At 45.5% G+C, this 24,609-nt stretch overlaps 1 protein-coding gene across 3 annotated transcripts in view; it reads right to left on the bottom strand.

Moving 5' to 3' along the window:
* FECH (ferrochelatase) overlaps positions 1-15,881 on the bottom strand; it is a 37,632-nt gene extending 21,751 nt beyond the window's left edge. The window contains exons 1-5 of one of the 3 annotated variants that reach the window (XM_058691980.1): positions 15,630-15,881; positions 9,739-9,865; positions 4,132-4,262; positions 3,906-4,025; positions 2,176-2,324 (exon numbers count right to left, since the gene is read on the bottom strand). In XM_058691980.1, coding sequence (XP_058547963.1) covers positions 2,176-2,324; positions 3,906-4,025; positions 4,132-4,262; positions 9,739-9,834 — 496 coding nt within the window. In that variant the 5' untranslated portion in view covers positions 9,835-9,865; positions 15,630-15,881. Of the gene's footprint in view, positions 1-2,175; positions 2,325-3,905; positions 4,026-4,131; positions 4,263-9,738; positions 9,866-15,629 lie in introns of those variants that run through there. The other 2 variants (XM_058691979.1, XM_058691978.1) reach the window with 2 other exon arrangements.
* Positions 15,882-24,609: the final 8,728 nt, after the last annotated feature.

Raw genomic sequence — 24,609 nt, 5'->3', positions numbered from 1 at the left:
TAAGGGTGTGACTCACTCACTACTTTATCCCCCGTGTAGCCAGTGCTTATAAATACCCGGTGGTGGGGCTGGGTGGAAGGACGGACGGAAGTGGGAGTGAATATGTGAACGAACAGGTACGTGAGTGAGCAAAAGGGCAAGTGAATGGCGTGAGGAAGGAGGAAGCATGATTGCTTGGGACATTAGTAAAGTGACTGGACAGGCAAGCCGCTGAGCTGCCGGTGCCTCAGACACCCTAAACTTATCCTCAAAGTTATAGTGAAGAATCAACTCCCTTCTTCACGTAAGTCTCTATAGGATAGAGGGTCATATGACCAATCACTCATGTTTTAAAAAGCACTCTCACAGGGCCGCCTGGGTGGCTGGGTCGGTTAAGCGTCCGACTTCGGCTCAGGTCATGATCTCACGGTTCATGAGCTCGAGCCCCGCGTCAGGCTCTGTGCTGACAGCTCAAAGCCTGGAGCCTGCTTCGGATTCTGTGTCTCCCTCTCTCTCTGCCCCTCCCCTGCTCATGCTCTGTCTCTGTCTCAAAAATAAATAAAAACAGTAAAAAAAATTTAAAAATCACTCTCACAATTCTGACTATGAAAATGTGAAATGGATTATTACTATTCTTTGGTCCCTGCCAAAGCAGGGAATAATCCTAGAATCTAGATGATTGCAACTTCCTTTGTACTAGATGGCCGCAGATGGGAATAATCAGACGTCTGATAGTAAGTGGGGCAGTGGGTTAAATCCAGGTCATTCCATAGGACTCTTTCCAGGCCAACCCAGGAGGCTGGGGCCACGGCTGGCCTGTCTGGTCCGGACAACCCAGCAGCCCCAGCACGGAGGGGCGAGGAGGAAGGAAGGATGCCGTCCATCCACATTCCTTTTTCAACTCTAACAGCTCTGCTAGGGTCCTCGATGGTGATGGAGCCTGCACGACCAGGCCAACAGAAACAATGGCATGTTGCCACCTCCTCTGTCCACTGGAGACAGCAGAGCAATTGCAGATCTGATTCACACTAAACCTTTTATCGTGATAAACTGTTAATGACCAGAGAGACGGTTTCTTCTCTATCAGGTGGGTGAGTGTCTCTCGTCTAACATTTTCAAGATACGTTGTGGGACGTTGTGGGACGTGTGGCTGAACGGCAATAAGAAATGCCCTTGAGCCACGGCCAAGGCAGGAAGCAAACTCGATACGCAGAAGCATGATTGAGCAATTTTCCAAGTGAGATGAGCTGAGGGCTACAGCCCTTGTCCCTGTGTGCGATGGGATGTGGTGGCTTCTGAGAGCAGCTTGAGGTGACACTTAGAGGTGTTTTCTCAGAGAAGAGGGAAATGCTTTTGGGCCTGCCTGGTGGGGCCACTGTCCTTGAGGGTGGCCACTGTGTCACACGCCTGTCCTGATCTGGAAGCCCCAAGATGTATCTGTAATGAATGTATTTCATGTGTCCTAACATGCACATTTTTTGATTGAACATTTCTCATACTGGTGCACACCCGCAACAGACGTGGTCTCAAAACTACCCGGCAGAGTTTTTTGTCTTAGTATATATAAAAACAATGGTGGGTCCCACAATCAATGGCGTCTGGAATGCAATTAAACACGGCACTTACAATTCATTCCTATAGTGACTGCTGCATTCTGCACATTATTATTCTGCCTTAGCAGTTCTCGGAGGACAGTCTCCAGACACACACAATCCTCTTTTCAGGACCTCGCACTAGCTGGTGTTGCCGAGAGCCGAGAACAGTCGCTGAAGATGCTTACGGTCTCGCGGCTGCACGACGGCAGCTAATTCTGCTCTGTTGATCGAATCATCTCTCCACACAGAAAGAAAAGGCAGTGACAGCAGCCCCAAGACTTCTTTCCAGAACAATGACATACGCATCTTGTATACATGGGATGTGGCCTCTTCCTTATAACCTAGCCCAACTTTACACACACACCAAGCTTCCTTTTGAAACCAATGTTCCAAACCTTGGGCTCTTCCATATCTAACATAAGGAAGGAAGAGGCTCCACAGCCAAGGCCAGGATAGTGCCTCGAGAACTGAGCTAAGTGATCACATGCCATGTAGGAACCCCCGCAAACCGACAGAACTCCATGTGCCGTCCAATAGCATTTGGAACTTTGTACCTACTTTGAAAGAACAAAACTGAGATGTTAGTGAAGAAACACTGTACCTGTGTTGGGGGATAAGTCATCTAGCAGCTTCACCATGCCTTCTCCCTGCTTGGAAGTCCACATCTTGATGGGGGACCCGCCTCCGATCCTGCGGTATTGCTCCTGAATTTTGGGGGTCCGGCGTTTGGCGATGATTGGTGCCAGCTTACTAAATCATTTAACAGGTAGGTAAGTGGCTTTTGTTCCACCTTAGCAACCTCAGAAACTACTCAATAGAAAAGATAAGCAAAATTATAAGAAGAGCCTAAGAAGATCAAGCCTTTAAAAATAGAGGCTTGAGGTCATTGACGACAGCCAGCTCTTTTGGCCTCGATTAGAGACAAGAAAACAAAACACTCTCTGGGGATTAGCCACCTCTGCCCCACGAGTTCCTCTCACAACTCACCCTGAAGATTCAGGATACCACTCAGGCGCAGACCCTAGATGCGGGCCAGCCACTATCTTAATACTTCCTGATCCTACACCTAGCAGGAACTAGGATATGTAAGACATTGGGAAGCAAAAAGTACTCTTACTTTAAGAAAATGTATTAAAAAAAAAAAAAAAGAAAGAAAATGTATATTAATCACAGATACATTTGAATATGTGAGCAAAGTTGAATGCACAGCACAGGAATGTTCATTGCAACACTGTAAACAACATATATGTCCACCAGTGAGCCACTGGTTAAATAAATTAAGTTATGACCAGGCAAGGCATTCTATACAGTCATGGAAAAAAATAATAAACCGGGCCTATATAATCTGTTATAGAATAATCTCCAAGATACATCGTTAATTTTAAAAAAAAATAGCAAAGTGTTAAATAACATACATAAGTACATTCCCATCTGTGTTAAAAAGGACAGGGGAGATATATATGTGCATATATACATATACATCTATATTTATAGATATATAGACAAGCACATGCTTGGATATGCATGGACTGTTTCTGGATTGTCACCAGAAATTCATCTGTACAATTGCAGATTTCTGTATTTCTGGTAACATCTGTAACCTCGATGGTGGGTAACTGGGAGGCTGGAGTTCAAGAAAAGAGACACTTGCTTTTTACTGTGAACATGTTTATGCTGTTTGCATTTTTTATCACGTGCATGTATAAATTTTTCATTACAAAAACCTACTTTAAAAGAGAAAGAAAAGAAAGAAGGAGGGAGGCTTGAAAGGAAGAGGACAGCCACAATATTATTAATGAATAATAATCATTGCTTCCCTGAGTATTAATCAGCTGTTGAGGGTCAAGTACAAATATATCGGTAACAATCTTTAAAGGGACATCAGGGGTGCCTGGCTGGCTCAGTCAGTTGAGTGGCCAACTCTTGATTTTGACTCAGGTCATGATTCCAGAGTCGTGGGATGGAGCCTATTTAAGATTCTCTCTCCCTCCCTCTCCCTCTGCCCCTCACTCCCGCTTGTACGCTCTCCCTAAAATAAAATTTTAAAAAAATTTAAAGGGACATCAGGTGTGTCAAGACAACTGCCATTTCCAGAGCTCTAGGGAGGAAAGGGCTCAAGGAGAGGCCCCCCCCCAACTTGCTTTCTCTCTCCCCTGCATTTCTCTCAACATCATATCCTTCTTATACAATGGAAAATAATGATGCTGCTCTAGTCACCACCAGATATGCACAAAAACCATTTATTTTCTGTAACTATAGAACTGATGTACACGTAAGGCAAGATGCACTACACAAGTTAGGAATAAGTGCAGGTGTTTCCACGCGTCTTACTTTTGAATAGGAAGCGTCATCAAGTCTCGGTCTAGGAAGAGCCTCAAAAGGAAGTCGTGAACATCTCCCAGGGTTTCAGGGCCCCCCATGTTCAGCATTAATATTCCAGTCTTCGGCTTCCTACATAAAATAAAATGCAGTTGACTTGTAGCTTTTTATTTTTCTGTAAGGTACACTGTTGGTTCAGCTAGCAAACTCAACATCCAATCTGTTCAGAGGTACAAACCTACAGATCTTTTCACTGCTATCACCGGGCTGCGTATCTGGGAATGCACAACGCCTCCGGTTCTGCACGGTCCCAGTTCTGACTCTGACCTTGGTCTCCCAGCTCCATCCATGGCACTGGTCTTCTCTGGGCTTGAAATGTTTCCCCATTAAGTTGTCAGTTCTGAACAAAAATCCCTCCCATTCTTTAAGGACTGAGAGTCAGGGTATAAAGCTCAAATTGTCCTGAGGCTGAAGCAAACGTTTATGTGAATGCCTTCCAGATATACAAATTACTTGGTCTCTCCAAACTTCAGTCTCCTCGTATACAGGGAGTCCAGCAACGACCTCAAAAGGTTGTTTTGAGAATAGACAGCATAGTTATTTAGCATGATGTGGAACATATAGTAAGTTCTATCATACACAGAGAAACCATGGGTTTCCCTTTTAAGCCTCCACAGTATAGGGGCGCCTGGGGGGCTCAGTCGGTCGAGCGGCCGACTTCGGCTCAGGTCACGATCTCGCGGTCCGTGAGTTCGAGCCCCGCGTCGGGCTCTGTGCTGACAGCTCGGAGCCTGGAGCCTGTTTCGGATTCTGTGTCTCCCTCTCTCTGACCCTCCCCCGTTCATGTTCTGTCTCTCCCTGTCTCAAAAATAAATAAACGTTAAAAAATTTTGAAGGGGCGCCTGGGTGGCTCAGTCAGTTGGGCTGCCGACCTCGGCTCAGGTCATGATCTCACGGTCTGTGAGTTCGAGTCCCGCGTCGGGCTCTGTGCTGACAGCTCAGAGCCTGGAGCCTGTTTCGGATTCTGTGTCTCCCTCTCTCTGACCCTCCCCCATTCATGCCCTGTCTCTCTCTGTCTCAAAAATAAATAAACGTTAAGAAAAATTAAAAAAAAAAAATTTGAAATAAAATAAAATAAAATAAAATAAAATAAAATAAACCTCCACAGTATAATAACCAGCCCATCTCTCATTCTTTTATCTGCTCCTTTCCCTTTAGTTAAACTATTATTATTGACAAATGATTTCTTGCTACTCTGCTTCCTTCTCCAGAGCCTGCTGTTCCCCCGTAGTGTCTCCTGTACGATAAAGTACACCTCTCACTTTGCACTCACCTCTTGATCCTCTACCTAGAGCGACTGCTTAAGGGATTCTGGCAAGAAATTGCTCTTACTCAAATAGGTCCCAGGCCAAAGAATCAAGCACTGAAGGAACAAGAAGAAGCAAAAAGAAAATCAAGTAGTTTGGGGGAAGTTAAATCAACAAAAGGACCATGCCAGCTCTGAACCTCTAAAATCCAGAGGAGCTCTGGACCCTGCACAGACTAAAGTGAGCCAGGCCGAGATGAGTTCTCCATTCCTAAACACCTTCAGGGGGCAAGAAGGGGCCAGAGTGGGACCAGGTGCCGCCCGCATGCTTCCGGTAGCCACCGGAAGCCCAAGGCTAGAGACATGGAACCATGGGGTCAGAGCCTGAGATGAGGCCCTGGAGAACTGGGGGCCGTGCAGTGAAAGAGTCTGCAGGTGGGGACACTACAGGACAAGGAGTGTTTCTTCCATTCATGGTTTTTTGGTTGTTGTTTTTTGTTTTTTTTTTTGGCATTTGTAAAAATGTAGATATAATTTATATACCATAAAGGTTTCCATTTTAAAATACAATTCAGTGCTTTCTAATATACACACAAAGTTATGCAACCATAACAACTCTCTAATTCCTGAACATTTTCATCACCCCCCGAAAATATTCCCACATACTAGAACCATTCCCCATCCTCCCTCTGTCTCATTCTTGGCAACTAATCCTCCGCTTTCTCAGTCTATGCATTTGCCTATTCATAGAAATGGAATCACATGACATGTGGCCCTTTGGGCCTGGTTTCTTTCACTTGGCATAAAATGTTCAAAGTTCATCCACGTGACAGCATGAATCAGTACTTCTTTCCTTTTTATGGCTGAATAATACTCCACAGCACGGATGGATGTACTCTCCATTCACTCTTGATAAAGCAGTGAGAAACAACCAGCCTGAAGTTTATTTTAAACTCCACTGGTACAAAGGCTGAGGGGTCCTGCTGTCTAAGCCTCCTATATCAAGGCCACCTCCAGCTACCGCAGTGACTAAGCCAATCCTGCAGACATGAATCCTGTTTGGAAGACTGTCCCTAATGTGTGCTAAAGCCAATGAGATCAGGATGACATTTTAATTGCAATTTTTAAACAAGTGCTAACAACACTTGGGATAATGTTACGCAGCAGAGTGTGTCAAATTCATACAGGAAGAAACTGTTTTCTTGCCAAACATACTACAGGTGAATGAGGTAGAAATCTGAATTCTCAACCTAAATTTGCAAAACAAGCTGAGGCAAAATTGCTGGGGTTAGCGGAATGCTGCATTCCAGTGAAGTCAGAGATCTCCTAATTTAGACCCCCCTGTAAGGACAAACTAAGTTCGCCTTTCACATCACTGTCTTAGACAGCATTTCTCTTCCTCGGCACCACTGACATTTTCGGCTGGATGAGTCTTTGCTGTGGAGGGCTATGGTGTATGTTGCAGGGTTCTAGTAGCATCCCAGCCTCTACTTGCCAGAAAGCACGGCACACACCCCGTCCCAGTTGTGACAACCAAAAACGTCTCTAGACACGGCCATTGCCAAATATGTTGGAGGTGGGGAGCATCCCCCTCCCCTACTGAGAACCACTGGGTTAGAGGAAGGGGGTTTCATCTCCTTTTTACTAAGCAACTACTCTGGAGGATGTCATTGTCCCACAACTTTCCCACCTCCTCTCACCAAAAGTCCTATCAATGAATTAACAAGCTGGTGTTTAGGTTTTTTTCTTAAATCCTAAAAATTCCAGATTCATTATATTGTGAAATTGTAAAATGCTCCCTTAATCTTTCCACTTAGACCACCCGTGCTCTGAGATCCTGTCTCTCACCCTCAAAATCTGTGACTCACAATAAATTAAGCGCATTTTTCCATGGATTGCTGCCAGTTAACAGATTACTGGTTAAGAAACCCCAGGCTAAGAGACTTACCTAAGCCATAGAGGGTATCAATGTGCAAACGAGATTTAGAACTGCTTTTCATCTATAACACCTGAGCTCAGAACAAGAGTGGCTTTAAATTGGATATGACTCTGCCCTGCAAACCCGTGTTTTATAAACCGTGTTGATCTTACACATGAAAGTGATGCACATGATTTGGAAATACCTAAATACACGTGCACTTAATTCAAAACTGTGTTATGCATGACGAATGGCGCATTAGCTGCCCTACTCTGACACCCTCTATTCGAGAATGCGAAGGCAAAGCCTTATCCATGGTCTCTGTTCTCCTCTCCTCCAGACAGAGCCCATCTGAGACCAAGCTCTGAATGCCAAGTTCCCTTTGTTTGAACGTAAAAGTGTAAATAGGGGAACATATTTAAAACTTCTCGCTTGAAAAGGTTTCAACATTCTGCCATTTTTATATTCTGGGACTCTCAAAATAGGAGGTTTTTCCTTTGAGCTACTAATTGTACATAACAGAAACTTAAGATCATCAATTAATAAAGAAACAGAATCATTCAATTATACTGTATATAGTCAGCATCAAGATAAAGACACAAATTCTACCTCTTCATGAAACCTCCAAGATGTAATTGGCCTGAGGATCTATGCTGCCTCTAGAACAGGGTTTGGGAAACTACAGCCCACAGGCCAGATCTGTACATACACACCCTGCCTATTTTTGTAAATAAAGTTTTATTGGAACACAGCTCCACTCATTATTTTACATAGTCGCTAAGGCTGCTTTCACATTATAACAGCAGAGTTGAATAGCAGCAAAAGAGACCAAATGGCCCACTATCTATCCCTTTACAGGCGAGTCGGCTGACCCCCGGTCTAGTGGAGGTCTCATCTGGTATAGTCTGAGCACTGCGCAGCACGAGGCCTTCAGGTCTGGCACCAGAATGATATACAGAAACACTGATCACTTCATCATCTCTACTATTTTAAAACTAGAAACAATGCAAGTGCCCCATAACATGGGAATGGGTAAATAAACTGTGATTTCATAAAATACTCGTATGCTATTAACATAATGGTGAATATTTACATTTGTATGGTACATATATTATTAAATTTAAAAAGAAGAAATTTAAAAAATACTATGTGCACAACTGTCACATTTTGGTAAATATTTACTGAATAAATATCAATCGGTACAGACATAGAGACAAAACACTGGGTGGTGGGATTATCGGTGATTTTTTTAAATCTTTTTTTTGCCCGTCTACATGTCCTAAAATGAACCCATTTCTTTTGTATAAAGATGATACAAAATTACTTAATGGAATTTAGACATTTTTAGATTTTTATTTAATTTAATGATATTAAGGTTATATTATTGGCTTTTGCTGCTAGGATAATATAGCAATGAAATAATTTTTCTCCCCGGGTACCACACTGAATCAGTTCTTCAGGTTACATCAAATACTCACCCTAAACCCTAAGGACTTAAAGCACTTTGGACCATGGCTAAGGTGAGAAAAGCGGGGCTGTGGGGACACACAGGAACGGTGTCCAGGCTGCCAGGACAGAGACAGCGTCCCTGCTTCCTGCTTTCCTCACCAGATTCGATCACTTAGGAGGCCAGAGAGTGGAAAAGAGATGATCCGAGGCCCCACCCCTAATGCTCTATCCCCCTTCAAACCTCAGTTTACTCAGTCAGTAAACCTCAGTTTACTTCAGTCAACGTACCCAAGTTCACACAATGAAAAATAACAACCACAAAATAGGACTATTTTCATAGCTCTATCGCTAGAGGAACCAACCGTCAAGGAGTTACTAGTTTGCAACCCGTCTCCTTCTTTTGCTCGGCTAGCGTTAAGGTGGGCTATTTCTAGGCACCCAGCTAAACAACTGCCCGTTCGAGTCCTGTGCTGCCCCTGTATGAGAGGAAGACCTAAGAAGAGCTGTGGCTTCCGTGATGGAAGAGGAGGCCCGGAACAACGCCAGGCCTGCTGACATCCACCCGCAAACAGCAGGGGTGACGTCCGAAACACGTACTTTATCCCTTTAATAAATCACAAATCGTATTATGTCATTTCGAATTCCGCTCACCCTGTTAACAGTGGAAAACAATGGCAGGGTTTACTAGATAAATTCTTGACGGATTAGTCACTCCTTATCCTAAACAGAACATACATTTCATAGGTATAATTATGTTAGTTTCATAAACACATTTCTAGTGTCCATGAAATTTGTGTTACATGACATATTCCAGAACTAAATTCCTACATGATCTGCAGACTGTTGGTCCTGAGTTACATGTCCTTTAACAAAAGCCCTGTGGGATTTTTATTTGTCAATCATATCTCAAAAAAGCCGGGGAAAAAAAATTTTAACAATTTTTTAAATCTATAAAAATTCCCCCAAAATGTTAAAACCTTAGCGGTGTGTGTGCGTGTGTGGGTGCAACTTGTAGCCTTCCAGCTACTGAAAGAAAGCCAAGAAAACAACACTGCACTCCTTCCACACTAGCATTCCCCCACAGCTTTCCTCTTAAGGCAGCCTGTATCCACTCACTGGCGTCTGCATCAACAAAAAGAGGTTCTTATTAGTACCTAAAATTAGATTCATACCTCTTCCCCGGTTGAACTTGAGGTTCTGGGCTTCTGGTACGCTGGGCTGTTTCTGTGGCAGCTGCCGCCGTGGCTCCAATCGACTGGCCCCTCCATGGTTGGCGGGCCCTTGAGCTTCCAGGCACCACTGTGACAAAAGTAAAGTAGCGGCATGAAATCCGGCTGGGAAGCAATGTCTTTGGAGGGGGTCCTCCGAGCAGAAGTCCTGGACTTAAAATTTAAAGAGACGCTATAGCACAGGTGATTTCCCCGGCGTTTCTCGGCACTCAAGCCCTCTCTGCCGGGGGTGGGGTGGCGCCTCCCGGGATGGCTTCTCAGGACCTGCACGGAGCCTTTTGAGAAACACACCTTTTCACTCTGCCCTGGCAGATTCTGACGTGATCCCTCAGGAGAATCACCGCATGCATACGGAAGTTAGTGCACTGCTCACACGAAAGGGAGAAGCCGCGGGACGTGTTCAGAGCCACCGGTTTACGGGGTGTTACTTGAGCCAGCTTTCAACCAGTTGCACAGACCTCGCATCTGCCTATAAGCCTCCTCCAATAAAGCACCAGGGCTGAGAACCCCAGCACTGCCCTTGGACACTGACAAGGGTGGGGGGGTTCTACTTTAGAGGGCCCCTTCTGGCCCTCCTCGTGCTGCAGCCTCCCCCACAGGGTATGCAGTCTGCACAGCCAAAGACCCATGGACCCCAGAGCCCATGACCTACATTCCTGACCAGGCTCCCCATACCCAGAATTCCCTGTCCCCAAAAGCCCACACCCACTCCAGGGACTGTACAGGCCTCTTTCCTAGCTCTATTCTCCCGAAAGCTGATTGTGCCATCAGTGCGAGCAATTCTTGACCTAAGGGAAGCTATTTGCAGGAGCAAGAATAGAACCTGAACCTAGACTGGAGTGTCCACATGGGTGAATGCACAAGACTCTTCACAATTCAGGGCACAGCTGGCAGTGGAAAGAGAAGCAGGGAAGCCTACAGAGCAGAGGCAACGCTCCCAAGGCCACGACACTTCTGTGGGAACTCTGAAGACTTCAACAGTTCACCCTTCCAGATCATTACGAAGGTCTATTTGCCAGTATTGGAGAACAGAACATACTTCACAGCTTGTTAGCGGGCGATCCCACATATGATACATGGGTCTCCATGTGCACTCTTGTCCTGCGCCCCACCAGAGTCAGCTGTGGGCCTGGAGAACCCACCTGGACTGAGAAGTCCATGGGCCATACTTAGTTGTACCATGAAGAATATTCATCCTTAAACGGCATACAGTGAAATTAAACTGAAGCTATACAATAGACACTCAAGGTAGCAATGGGGGGACGGTGGTTACTGCTGTGCCCCACACCGTACACATGACCCATTCTCAAACCAGCCGATTTGAAACCAGCTTGAGATCAGTCCCCTTCTGCCCTCCTCCTCCTTCTAAGTCAGAGGAGTCCCGGTGAGGAACTCGGGCTGTGGACCAGCAGTTCTGACCTCATGCAGCTCTGACACTTACCAGCAACGTGACTGGGGCCAGGCTATATATTTTCGAGCCTTAGTTTCCCCGGTAAAATGACAACACCCTGCTATCAGGATCCTTGTGACGATTACAGCAGGTAAGACCAGCGATGCACTCTGCACAGCACCTGCCACGTACGATTAGTGCTGGCATTAGTTTCATTTGGAAGTGTCTAGGGCATAGGGACTATACCTGCTCTGATGTTTTTTCACCTACCCTGCCTATAAAATATAGGAGAATGGTATCTCCAGATTTCCAACTCTCCATATTGTGCACATTCCCAACAGAGCCAATTACGTGAGCTTGTGCTGAATAGTCCTTATTAACTCAAAGTGGAAGTGCAAAGATTGACATATAGAAGTTCAATTCTGCTCAAATGAAGTCTCAAGCCAACTCGCAGCTCCTTATTTTAGACAAGTTCAATTCTGAACTGCATGAGATGTAACCGGGTTCTCAATCAGGCCACAATGTCTGCGATTCCTGGTATGAATGAGATATTGGATTCCATGGGGTACTAGAATAGAATTTAGGCATTACATGATTTGACTGCTGGTGATAAGCCTTCCTCCTGTGAATCTTAAAAAGGGAGTGGCAGAAGGGAATCCGCGTGAGACCAGAGTCATCAACTAATACATTAGTATTTCCTAGCACAATTTGGGAGGGTAGTTTTTCAAGTTGTCATGCCCTATACTTAACAAAATCCTCTTCTCTGTGGCCGAACAAATTCTCAGAAGGCAATGCTGCTAATAATGGATCCTTTGTGCTCAGGACGTAGGGTTAATACACCCCCCTCTCAAGGACTTCTCTGTTAACACTCCTCTCCCCTAATGATCTGAAGGTTCCAAAGAAACTAAGAGTAGTCTCTGACCAAACGACCAACAGACATGTAGCTAAAGGAGTTTTAAGTAATTGTTCAAAGGACGAGCTGAGACTCCTGAAGACACTCAGTTCACAGCTTACGAGAAATCCAAGGGCAAAGACAGCATTGTATAGCATAGAGCATATGTTCCAGAGCCAGAGACATCTAGCAGAAATCCCAGATAGGACCAAACAGGCTGTGTGTGGGAGTAGTTGGGCAACTCAAAGAACTACTCCAAGCGAGAACTACTCCCTTTTCCCATCTGTATGATGGTGATCAGGCCAACCCTGCAGGGCTGTTGTGAACATCAGGAAAAAAAATCTTTACATCTATGTCCAGACCCAAGAACAGTGCCTGGCACACTGCATATGGTTAAGAAGTAAGAATACTCAACAGCAGGGACTTGCCCACTTATGAACTGAGACCAGGTATTCTAACCCTATTTATTTTTTTCTAATTTTGTAAACGTTTACTCATTTTTGATAAAGACGGAGCGTGAGTGGGGGAGGGGCAGAGAGAGACACACACAGAATCTGAAGCAGGCTCCAGGCTCTGAGCTGTCAGCACAGAGCCTGATGAGGGGCTCGAACTCATGGACTGTGAGATCATGACCTGAGCTGAAGTCAGACGCTTAACCGACTGAGCCACCCAGGGACCCCTTCTACCCCTACCTATGACATTAACTGCTGATCTACCTTTTAAAGGCCTACAAACCATAAAAGCTATAAAACTAGGAAAATGCAGAAGAGAATATAAAGAAAGCAAAACTTTGTAACTCCTGGACAAACCCAAAAGGTGAAGCATTCAAAAGTATATATACGATTTAAGAGGTTCATGGGTATTAACTGGTTCTCCAAAACCAAATTATCTAATATTTTGGATGCTTAGGGGTAGGGCAGGGGAGGTTATAAAGCAAGGCACACAAGTACTTTAATATATAATGAAGCCATTTTTTTTAAGTTCATTTATTTATTTTGAGAGAGAGAAAGAGAGAGAGAGAAAGGAGGGTGGGGGGACAGGGGCAGAGAGAGAGGGAGACAGAGAATCCTAAGCAGACTGTGCATTGCAGAGCCTGATGTGAGGCTTGAACTCAAAAACTGTGAGATCATGACCTGAGCCAAAGTCGGATGCTTAACCGACTGAGCCACCCAGGCACCCCAGAGCCACTTCCTATCACATACGAGATGAGATTTATTTCAAAAGGTACTTATAAAAATAGGTAACATTTTAAAAACTAACAAATAACTGGGGCACCTGGGTGGCTCAGTCAGTTAAGCATCTGACTCCTGATTTTGGCTCAGGTCATGATCTCACAGTTCACGAGTTTGAGCCCCACATCGGGCTCAGCACTGAGCCTGCTTGGGATTCTCTCTCTCCCTCTCTGTCTCTGTCTCTCCCCTGCTCTCTCAAAAATAAGTAAATAAAGTTTAGAAAGTTAAAATTAACATAAATAACATCCAATATTGTGATTATTAATAAACATTTGGGGAGGGGAGGCTTTAAAAAAAGAATTATTTTCTGGTATGGCACCAAAATGTTCTAATGTCCTTAATTAAAACACTGATATTCTTCTTCATTATTCTAGATTCTTTTTCTAATTATGAAAGACATGGGACGCTTGGGTGGCTCAGTTGGTTGAGCGTCTGACTTTGGCTCAGGTCACGATCTCCTGGTTTATGGGTTCGAGCCCAGCGTTGGGCTCTGTGCTGACTCTCAGATCCTGGAGCCTGTTTCGGATTTTGTGTCTCCCTCTCTCTCTGCCCCTCCTCTGCTCATTCTCTGTCTCTCAAAAATAAATAAACGTTAAAAAGAAAGAAAGAAAGAAAGAAAGAAAGAAAGAAAGAAAGAAAGAAAGAAAGAAAGAAAGAAACAGACAGACATATATGCTCAGTGTTGAAAATTTGGAAAGAAAAGGCAAAAAGAAAAAACAATAATTCATTAGTCTACCAACTTTCTAATTCAAAAATATATACAGTATATACAGTATGTGGCCCACGTCAGAGTTTATTGATTCCGTAATATGCTAAAAACTTAGTGTAAAACTTTGTTTTTGTACTTTTACTTTCAGAATTCATTTTCAGAAATACTACTCAATTTTTTCTAACTCAGATGTTAATTCCTTCATATCAACAAGATGATTAAAGTATTATAACTACATCTTAAAAATCAGAGTTCATAATTCAATTGGACTTCAAATCCACATTTGCTAGGGTTTCTGAATCCTTCCGCTTAGTTACTTATAATCTGGAACAAATCATTTAAAGCTTCTTAGATTGTTCTATGACCTCAAATCTAAAACCTGTAAGACTCTGCCACAGAAATGGCTGATGAAAGAAAAGGCTAATTCAATACATCTTTCAGGAACATTACTGGTACTGTGCTTCCTCTTCTTAAAAAAAAAAAAAAAAGATGCCTTTTGCTCCACGTACCCTTTGTGCCTTGGCCCTCACCACAAACTGGGTCTTTACTATCTTCCTCACAAAGGCACCTGTAATAAGAAATGGAAATTCAAAGTGGATTGTCTCCATTCCCTCCTAGTAGGTGCCAGACTGAAGAATTTGGGAACTTCTTAGAAAAATAAAGCAGGTCTGTGTCCGGTCATCATTCAAATGCCTTAACTAAGCATCTTAGTGTGCCCCAGCCTTTTACATAATAACTGAACATTTAAGGGTCTCAATGTATCTACTGCATGACAGGCACTGTGCTACAAGTTTTACGGCATCCAGCTAATCTTCATGCCAAGCCTGTGAAGTATATTACCTTTCTCCTTTCATCTTTACCAAAACTCAAGCCAGGTGAGTGTCTTACTCAAGGGGTCACAGTTAAAAATGCTGCAGAGTTAGTGTGCCAACCAGGTGTTTCTCGCGCAAACTCCTCAGCTCATCCTAGAAGCACCCTACATTCAAAATTTGCATGAGAAACATGTTGGGTTGTCACTAGATCTTGTTCGTTCTTCAAAAATCTCTAGGAAATACTAGCCCAGACTCCCTCGCAGTGGGTGCTGCCTGCCTAAGGACAAGTGAGCACCGGGTGACGCCAGGGGCTAAGACAGAGGGGCAGTGGGCACACTGCGACCTCCATCACCAGGGAGGGAACCCCATGACCCATGTCCGTGATGATGACGATGATGATGCCTTAGTTACCGTCCTCAGTGGTAGGTCCGTAACACACCCTCCCTCCCATAATGCTCACAACCCGTGACGCTCGTGATTATGCTTTTACAGATAAGAACTAAGGTGCGGATAAACCCCGGCACTGCTCACGGTAACCCCGCTGACTCATGGTGCTCCGGGACCTCTCCTGGCCGCGTCCCAGGGACCCCAGACGACCCGTGTACCGCCCCCCCTTCAGCCTCTCCCAGGGGAGGGCCCCTTTCCGGTCCCTTCTCCAGGTCGCCCCTCTCCCCATAGCGCGGAGCTTCCTGCGCCGCTCCCGGAACCCCCTCAAGCCGGAGGGCCCCGGCGCGAGCTGCGCTGCCCACGCCGTCGCAGGGACCCCGGCAGCGGTGGCGGCCGCGACAGCCTCACTTACGCCGATCGCGGAGCAGGGCGCCCGCAGCTCGCAGGGCCGCAGCCATGTTGATGCCGCCTGAGAGCTTTCCCGGGGCAGCTTCGGCCCGGGACTCGGGTTCCTCCCACGGCGGCGCGATCGGGTATCGGCCCGGAGAGCTCCGAGCTGCTGGCACTGCCACCACAGGCCGCCTTATCTTAAGTTGCGGCCCCCTGCGCCCTCGCGGCGCACCCGTTCATTCGCTGCCTGGCCGGGCCTAGCCGGGGCTCGGGGGCGGGGCCAGGGGAAGACACGCCCCTCGAGACAGCTGGCCCGGGCGTGGGGCCTTAGGCGGGGGGTGGGGGGGAGTGGGGGGGGGTGGAAGGGGTAAAAGGGGCCCGAGGCTGTGCTAGCGGCCCCGCCCCACCAGCCGGCGGTTCCAGCCCAGCAGCCCCTCTCCCGCCCCCGGTCACCCTGAACGAACGCCCTGGTTGCATCTGCCAGTCTGGCCAAGGCGGAAACCGCCGCCACAACTCGGCAAAGGGCTTTCCAGACTTTTTCATTACTATGACTTAGATATGAGAATGCTTTTGCCTCACTTCTCCAGTTTGCTTGCCTCGTTATAGTACGACTGAGCCGACCCTGTTTTGTTGTAAGCTTGGTTTTCAGAGTAGGAAAAGGAATTGTTTTATATGAGACACTCGTGAATGACATCTTTAATTTCCCTGTGGCATCTCTATACAGCACAGTTTGACAGGCGGGACCAGAAAGCAAACATTATACTGCTAACGCGAGAACGTTAGGAAAAGTGAACGCCAGTCCAGCAAATGGGTTTCTGGGAGGGATGGCATGGTGAAGTTTGCCCGTATATCTGCGCACCGTCGCAAGGTAGCTGTCTGGTCCCAATCCCTCACACGCAACAGGCACTGCTCTTAATTCTAGCCATTCCTGCATTCCCACACCTGCACCTGCCAACCGTACCCATTGTTCTGTGCGCCTTGAAGTACAAGACCAACCTTGGAACAGAAAGGTCTCAGGCATTATTCATTCGTTGAACAAGTATTGACCACCTACTGTGTGCATTGGAAAAACAGCAGTGAAGAGAGAAGACAAGTGGCTTACATGGCGGTTGAGGGAGAGACAAAATAATCAGGATATGTATTGTTGGGGGTGATGATGAGCGTTAGAAAGAAGGAAGTAATATAAGGGAGATGGAGAAGGGGAGACTCTACTGCAATCTGAAATAGATAGGTCAGAGAAATTCTCACTGACATCTGGACAAAGGCCTGAAGGAAGTAGGGGGGCAAGCTATGGGGAATATTTTGGGACGATGGAGTCTGAGTTGAAAACCACTTTTCTGTAGCTAAAATTTGTTCCTGGTTAGTTTATTATTAAAGTTGGTCCTCCTTATGGTTATAAGCCAAATATAAAACATCAAATTAAGTGCCTTTCATATTACCTACATGATCTTCAGATCCAAGCAGATGTCCCCTGAGAAATGGACAGTAAAACTTGCCCCAAGTGCTAAACTGCTCTCCTACATATTCTGCTAACTCTCTACGCTCATAATGAAAATTATATGCATTTAATTTGCCCTTTGGAGGTGATCTTCATAATGTACTTTTCTACCTAAAGCTTAAACACATTTCTTTTAAGTAAGCTGCACAGAAAGCCTCTACATTTTGAAATGCTGTGCTGGACGGAGTGTAGACAAGTCCTGAGAACTGGGAAAGGCTAACTAAGGGTTTTAGATGTTTGAGCTGGATAGGCTCTTAGCTAGTCTGGAAGGCTCTGGATAAGTCACCCCTGCCTCCCCAGGGCTGTGCCCCTTCTGCTAGGTGGAGATAACAAGGGGCTTCTGGCCCCTCCTAGAGAAATGCTGATGATTAGTGACAATGCACAAAGGTGCCAAATCTCACATAATCAACAGCTAGGACAGGTATCTGCCCAGGAACCAGCAACACATGCTTTATGAAATATATCAACATAATAACATTTTTAAAAACAAATTAGTAGTTGCATACATTTTATTCATATCTTATATTTTCATTTTTACTCACTTGAAAAAAAATTTCAAAATCCCTCATGTACAAAACCCCCCAATGCACATATTAAGACTCATAGGTTATAGGTAGAAACAGAACTTCATTATTTTTCCTGAACAGAGAGTATCATAAAAACTGTTATTTCTAATCTCTGACTTATTTCTCACAAATATCAAATATAATAGCTTCCCAACAAGTACATTTTTATGTTTTTATGAAATGAAAGCAGATAAAATGCATTTTATACTGGTCGTTTCCAAAACTGATTAGAAAACACAGCCCTTCACCCAAAAATTCTAAATGTGGGTTTATTAAGGAAACCAGAAAACCCCTTAAACAGCTAAGCAAATTTATAAAACAATAAGAGGTGTGTGTGTGTGTGTGTGTGCGCGTGTGTGTGCATATGTACATATAAATGCATTTTTTTCTGGCTTACGTATTTGTAACAAAGGTATATACCACTTGTCTTAGCAAACAGAAGGCCAAAGGCACAGTCTCAGGGTCAACTCGATAAGCCGCACCCCCACCGCACAGGAGAAAGGTTGTCTGAAACTGGGTGACTTAATTAGTGAAAAAAAGCACTCTCCTGTCACAGACAGCCCTCTGAGTTCAGCCTTTGGTCCTAAATAAAATGAACTTGTTGGTTTCAGCTCAATGCTTCAGGGAAGGGCAGGGGGATCACCTAATTCATTATTTGTCATGATTGGCACCTCTGAGCTACACACACCAAATTTAGATTACTCAATTCTGTCTCCTTAATCAGAAAAACAACAGGGCAAGAAGGGGTGGTGTGCAGCACAAGAGAAACCGTGGCTGCGTGAGGCAGACAAATGGTGAGCTGTAATGATCACTCAGAGAAATCTGATCGATTGTCCCCACAATTGTTTTACAGCAAAGAGGCCACCAAATCCAGGCCAATGTGGTGTGCATTTTGACTTCCTCTCTTAACCACACAGAGCCTTAAGCCACGAGTGATGAGGGATTTAATAGTCCATCTATACATATTTACTGAGAGTCCATGAAAGCAAAGCATGTATCAGGCAATGGGAAGGATAAAAAAGTAAAGAGCAAAATGTACTCTCAAGGAACTCATTCATTTATGAAGCAAATAGCATGGAGAGCTTACCTATGTCAGGTACGTAGTAGGCACTGGGTTTGCAGCAATGAACCACACTATTTTCTACTTTCATGGATCTTAGGCTCTTTTTTTTTCTTTTTAGGTTTATTTATTTATTTTTGAGAGAGCGGGGGAGGGCCAGAGAAAGGGAGAGACAGAAGCCCAAGCAGGCTCCGCACGGTCAGCGCAGAACCTAATGCAGGACTCAAACCCACGAACCGTGAGATCATGACCTGGGCCGAAATCAAGAGTCAGACGCTTAACCGACTGAGTCCCCCAAGCCCCCACCCTGGAACTTACATTCTTGACAGCAAGGAAGACAATAAGTGAAAGATACACAATATAATGTTGGGTGTGACTAGGGACCGTGAAGAAAAGTGAAAGAGGCAAAGGAGTGGAGAGAGGCAGGAAGCGCTAGTTTCGGTGGTGCAGCTGGACATAGCCTCTCTGCAAAGGTGGCATTTGAGCAGGGACCCATGGAGAGCGAGGGGGCTCTCTGCCGAAGGGCTTTGCAAGCAGAGGGACCAGCGAGGCGGGAACACATTGAAGCTTAAGTTAGTTTCCTGGGGCTGCTGGGACAAAAATACCACAAACCAGGTGGCTGAAGACAGCAGAAATGCACAGCCCTGAAGGCTTAGAAGTCCACAAGCAAGGTGCCAACAGGACCGTGCTCCCTCTTAAATCTGTGGAGGAGAATTCTTCCCTGTTTTTCCCAGCTGCCGGGGTGGCCAGCAATCCTCAGCCGTACTTGGTCCGTAGCTGCATCACTCCATCTCTGCCTCCATCGTCACTGGACTTTCTCTGTGTCTGTCCTTTCGTAACCATAAGGACACCAGTCATATCGGGGTTTTGTTGAATACTGGCCTACCCTAGGGACCTAGCCTATTGACCTCATCTTAAATTAATTACATCTGCAAAGATCCTATTTCCAAATAAGGTCACATTTGTAAGTAGCAGAGGTGAGGGTTTCTACATATCTTTGTAGGGGACATAACCCATAGCAAGGCTTTTTTTTATTTTTTATTTTTTTTTTAATGTTTATTTTTTGAGAGAGAGAAAGAGAGAGACAGAGACAGAGTGTGAGTGGAGGAGGGGCAGAGAGAGAGAGGGAGACACAGAATGAATCTGAAGCAGGCTCCAGGTCCTGAGCTGTCAGCACAGAGCCCAACGTGGGGCTCAAACCCACAAGCTGTGAGATCATGACCCGAGCTGGAGTCAGACGCTCAACTGACTGAGCCACCCAGGGACCTCCATTTAAAAAAATTTTTTTTTTTCTGTTTATTTTTTTTGAGAGAGACAGAGTGCGAGCGGGGGAGGGAACCCATAGCAAGGCTTTTGAGGAACAGCAAGGGGACCCATGTGTCTTGAGCAGAGCGTGTGGGGTAAGCGGCAAGAAACTTGGGCCGATTGATGCAGGACTTTGTAGGTGACGAAACACTGTGGTCCCCCGAGTCATCTCCCTTTAGCACAGTGACCCACAGTGTTTCAGAAGGTTCACTTTGCAGTGTGGGAAATAGATGGGAGCTCCTTAGCCAGTATTAAGACACTTGCCGTGTGACCAAATTCGTTCATTTTCTTCTCTGGGTTGTGGGGTTTTTTAAGTTCATATGGGTCAGAGTGTTTTTTTCCCATAGAGTTCTCTGCTCCCTGGGTGGTGGAAGGATCCCTAAAAGACTTTCTGGTTTGACTCTGCCAGGATCCAGGGATCCCGCCAGTCTTAGACGGGGCGGGTGTTCATTTCTCAGCTTGGTTTTCCTGCTCCTGGCAGTTGTGTAAAAACCAGGAGCGTCGACTCTTTCCAGGAAGCTTTCATTCCCTATGCAGAGCCCTGAGCAATGGCAGCCTTCCTTGTCCTTCTCTGGGTCCCAAGGCCAATTTTCTAGATCTCTTCTCACACAAGAACCAGCCCTGAGGCCCTGCTTCATGCAAGAAGGGGTCCTGCTCTTTTTCCACCTTTCTGTCTGGGCATTCTTGGAGCTGGGTACACAATGCATTCACTTTGTGGAAACTCATGGAGTTGCACATTTATGATATGTGACCTTTTCTGTAAGTTATATTTTAATAAAAATATATTAATATATATTCAATAAAATAGTAAATATTAATATACAGTATTATATAATATATAACATATTAATAATATATATTTAATACAAATATATTTAATAAAAATATATTTAAAAAGCACCTTCCCTGTGTCTTTATCTGGGCTCAGTTCTCCCCCTAACCCTCAACCCGAACCTAAAAGCCCTGGCTTTGAGACCCTCAGACCTCCCTGCCCTCTGCTTCTAATGCCTAGAGATATGCCTTTCACACTCAGCTGAGATTTGGGGGGTGGAGGGAATTATTATGTTTATTTAGTAAATCGATCTGTTTACCGCGGGGGAGCTAGAGGTGACCAGAGGTTTCCCAGATAAAAGTCAGTGATGACTTCAGGCTGAGAGGAGGAAGGAATGCTTTTTCATCCAAGTGGTCTCAGAACTTACAAGAAGAGAGGAACTGGAATGTCTTCAACGTGAGGGGACGCCACGGAGGCAGAAAAGCACACAGTACCCAAGAGCAAGGCATTCACGTCACCACTGCACAGGGTGGGGGAAGGACTCAGAGTTATAAGCTGAGGGGCTCACGGACTGGGGATAGTCGTGACGGTCCCTGAGAAGCGGAGCCTGCTGGGGGCTGTGCTCTGAGGAAAAGTTGAGCAAGTGGTGTGCAGCCTACAGAGCGCGAGACACGTGGGGTGGGGAGAACAGGTAGGAGACAGGAGACAGTGCTGGTGGTTTCAAGCGCAAACCTAGAAGGAGTGGGGAGAAAAGGGAACCACCGCAACAGAATTTTGGGACCCGGAAGGCAGATGGATAAATGGCTAATGACTTAGCAACCCAAGAACCCTAAGCTGGCCATCCTAAGAACCATCGAGAGTCACACGACAGAATCCCTAGGCGGCTCAGGATTGGCACTACCAGGTGGCTCTGGGGGTGGGGGTGGAGAGAGGGATGCTAGGAGACGGACTGAAAGTTGGATAAAGAAGTCAGACTTCCCAGATCCCCCCAAATGCAGCAGCCGGCTGGAGGTGAGGTTGCTGGGAGGCCGCCCAGGGCTCTGGGCTGAAGATAGCAGGTGCACTGCAGAGCAGGTGCACATCTACCCACACGCTGGAAGCCTTTCCAGCCCTGTTTGGAATTCTCGGCAGGTAACCATGAAGCACTACCCGACAACTGAGGAAAGCCTCTAACTGGAAAAAGACACCCAGCCAAGTAGAAGAAAACAATATGGAGGAAACAGGGAAGATGCAGTTAGAAAATGTGGAATAGAGACCTTAGAGACGGAACTTTCTGAGGTCAGAATAAGAATTAAAAAAAATTTTTTTTATCCTTTACTCTGCTAAGAGATGAAAAATTCAATAGGACTGGGAAAAGGTTGAGGAACTTCCAGAAAATACCAAACCCCCTCCCCCACCAAAAAAAGATAAAAGAACATTTAGGGGCGCCTGGGTGGCACAGTGGGTTGAGCGTCGAACTCTCAAATTCAGCTCACGTCATGATCTTGCAGTGCATGGGTTTGAGCCCCACATCAGGCTCCACGCTGACAGGTCGGAGCCTACTTGGGATTCTCACTCTTTCTTTTCTTTTCTTTTAACATTTATTCATTTTTGAGAGTGAGAGATGCAGAGCATGAGCAGGGGAGGGGCAGAGAGAGAGGGAGACACAGAATCAGAAGCAGGCTCCAGGCTCTGAGCTGTCAGCATACAGCCTGACGCGGGGCTCGAACCCACAAACCATGAGATCATGACCTGAGCCGAAGTCAAACACTTAACTGACTGAGCCACCCAGGTGCCCCATCTCGCTCTTTCTTACTCTCTGCCCCTCTCCCGCTCACACGTTTGCTCACTTGCTCTCTCTCTCAAAATAAAAACTTTTAAAAAAAAGAACATTTAAAAAGCCTTATATCTGAATAATAGTTTTAGAAAGAAAGCAAAACAAAAACAAAACAGAAGAGAGACTTTCAATGAAGCAACTTAAGAAACTTCTTCACAGCTCCAGGGCATGATTTTCTGGATGTAAAAGGGGCTGGTCAACCATCCAGTGGGAATGAATGCAAAGTCCCAAGAAATACCATGAAATTTTGGAACACTGGGGGCAAGTTTTCCAGAAGAGACAGGTCATATGCAAAGGACCAGGTGTGAGAATGCTTGGGAATTCTCAGTAGCAACACGGGAAGTCGGGACTTCAAAATTCTGAAGGAAACGTGCTTGTTGGCCCACATTTTAATATGGAGACTATGGTTCAAGTGCAAAGATAGATCAAGAGCGTGTCCAGATATGCAAGGTCTCAACGAATTTACTCTCCCCACACCCTTCCTCAATAAACTACTGGAGAATGTGTGCCACCAAAATGAGGAAGTAACCCAGGAGGGGAACATAAAATACTGGAAATAAGATGTCCGATACAGAAATAGGATGTCCAACACGGAAAGGCAAAGGGAACTGTGAAAGACAACTCTGGATAACTGTGTTCCGTGAACAGAGGGTGGATAATTGAGACTAAAGCAGACAGAGGCTCCAGAAGCTTCTGTGGGAAGATCGAACTATGACTACCTGATGTTCTTCACTAATCACATTAGTAATGTTTCATGAGGTAGAAAGAAACTTTCCAGAATAAGAAACCAAACCATTTAATTGACCAGTGATTACCAATACGACTATAGTATTTGGACATGATGACATACATACCTTTTGTTTTTTCTAGAAGGGTTGAATGAAATGTGCTGATTCTAAGTTTTAAAACACTTCAAATTTGGGAGTTTAAAACTTTATTCTGCCACTTACTAACCATGCAGCTTTGGGCACGTGCCTTAACCTTTCTCAGCCATTGTCTTACGGTTAATACAAATTACCCGAAGGTTACCGTGAGGACAGAAGCACAGGACAGCGCGTGGCCTGACACAAAGCCCTACTTGCAGCACTGGTGGCAGCTGTCCTAACTTCGAGAACTTGTCAATATGCCTTGAACGCTAAATGGAAACACATGTAGTGCTTTTGTAGCCATTGGCCGGTATTGAACAGCCTCGGCCTTACCCAAATTTCCCCCTTTCAACTACAGTGACTAATGGGAGTTAATTAAATGATAGGAATAATTAAATTACTATCACCTACAGTGATAGTAAGAGAGGCTTAAGGTTGCGTTTAGAAGCAGTAGGGAGCTGGGGTGCCTGTGGGGGTGGGGCTCGGTTGAGCATCTGACTCTTAATCTTGGCTCAGGTCATGATCTCACGGTTCGTGGGTTCGCGACCCGCGTCAGGCTCTACACTAGCAGTGCAGAGCCTGCTTGGGATTCTCTCTCTCTCAAAATAAATACACTTAAAAAAAGAAAAAAAAACGTAGCAGGGAGCTACTCAGTGATGGTCAACCTGGCTGTCCAAAAGCCCCACCTGGGTAGCTTCTGAAAGACATCCAGGACCCATCCCTGAACTTTGGATTCAATTAGTCTGGGATAAGACCCAGACATCGGCATTTTTAAGGTCCCCAAGTGATTCCAGTGCGTAGGAAGGAAGGTTGCTTCTGACAGGGTCGTACTGCCCTGTACACTAAAGAAGAAAGTTTTAGTAAATGCTAGAGGCAAGCAGGTGCGGAGCGGGGAGGGAGACGCTGAGCAAAAAGGTAAAAGCTGGGTGGCTGCAAGCGACTGCCAGACACAAGAGGGAGAGTTAATACCAAAGTCGTCTGAATTGCCGAGTAGCCTCCCGTCTGTCTCCAAAACCTCAAGCAGGCCTGTTGCACAAGTAGCAAAGGTAAAGGGGGTTGAGGGGGAAGAATCAACTTAAAGAGCCACGTCAGGAAAGAGCCGTGAGAGGACAGTCCCGC

Source organism: Neofelis nebulosa, chromosome 11 (assembly GCF_028018385.1).
Source record: "Neofelis nebulosa isolate mNeoNeb1 chromosome 11, mNeoNeb1.pri, whole genome shotgun sequence".
NCBI lineage: Eukaryota > Metazoa > Chordata > Mammalia > Carnivora > Felidae > Neofelis > Neofelis nebulosa.
The sequence above is the reverse complement of the archived record's forward strand: the minus strand, read 5'-3'. Positions and strand labels throughout refer to the sequence as shown.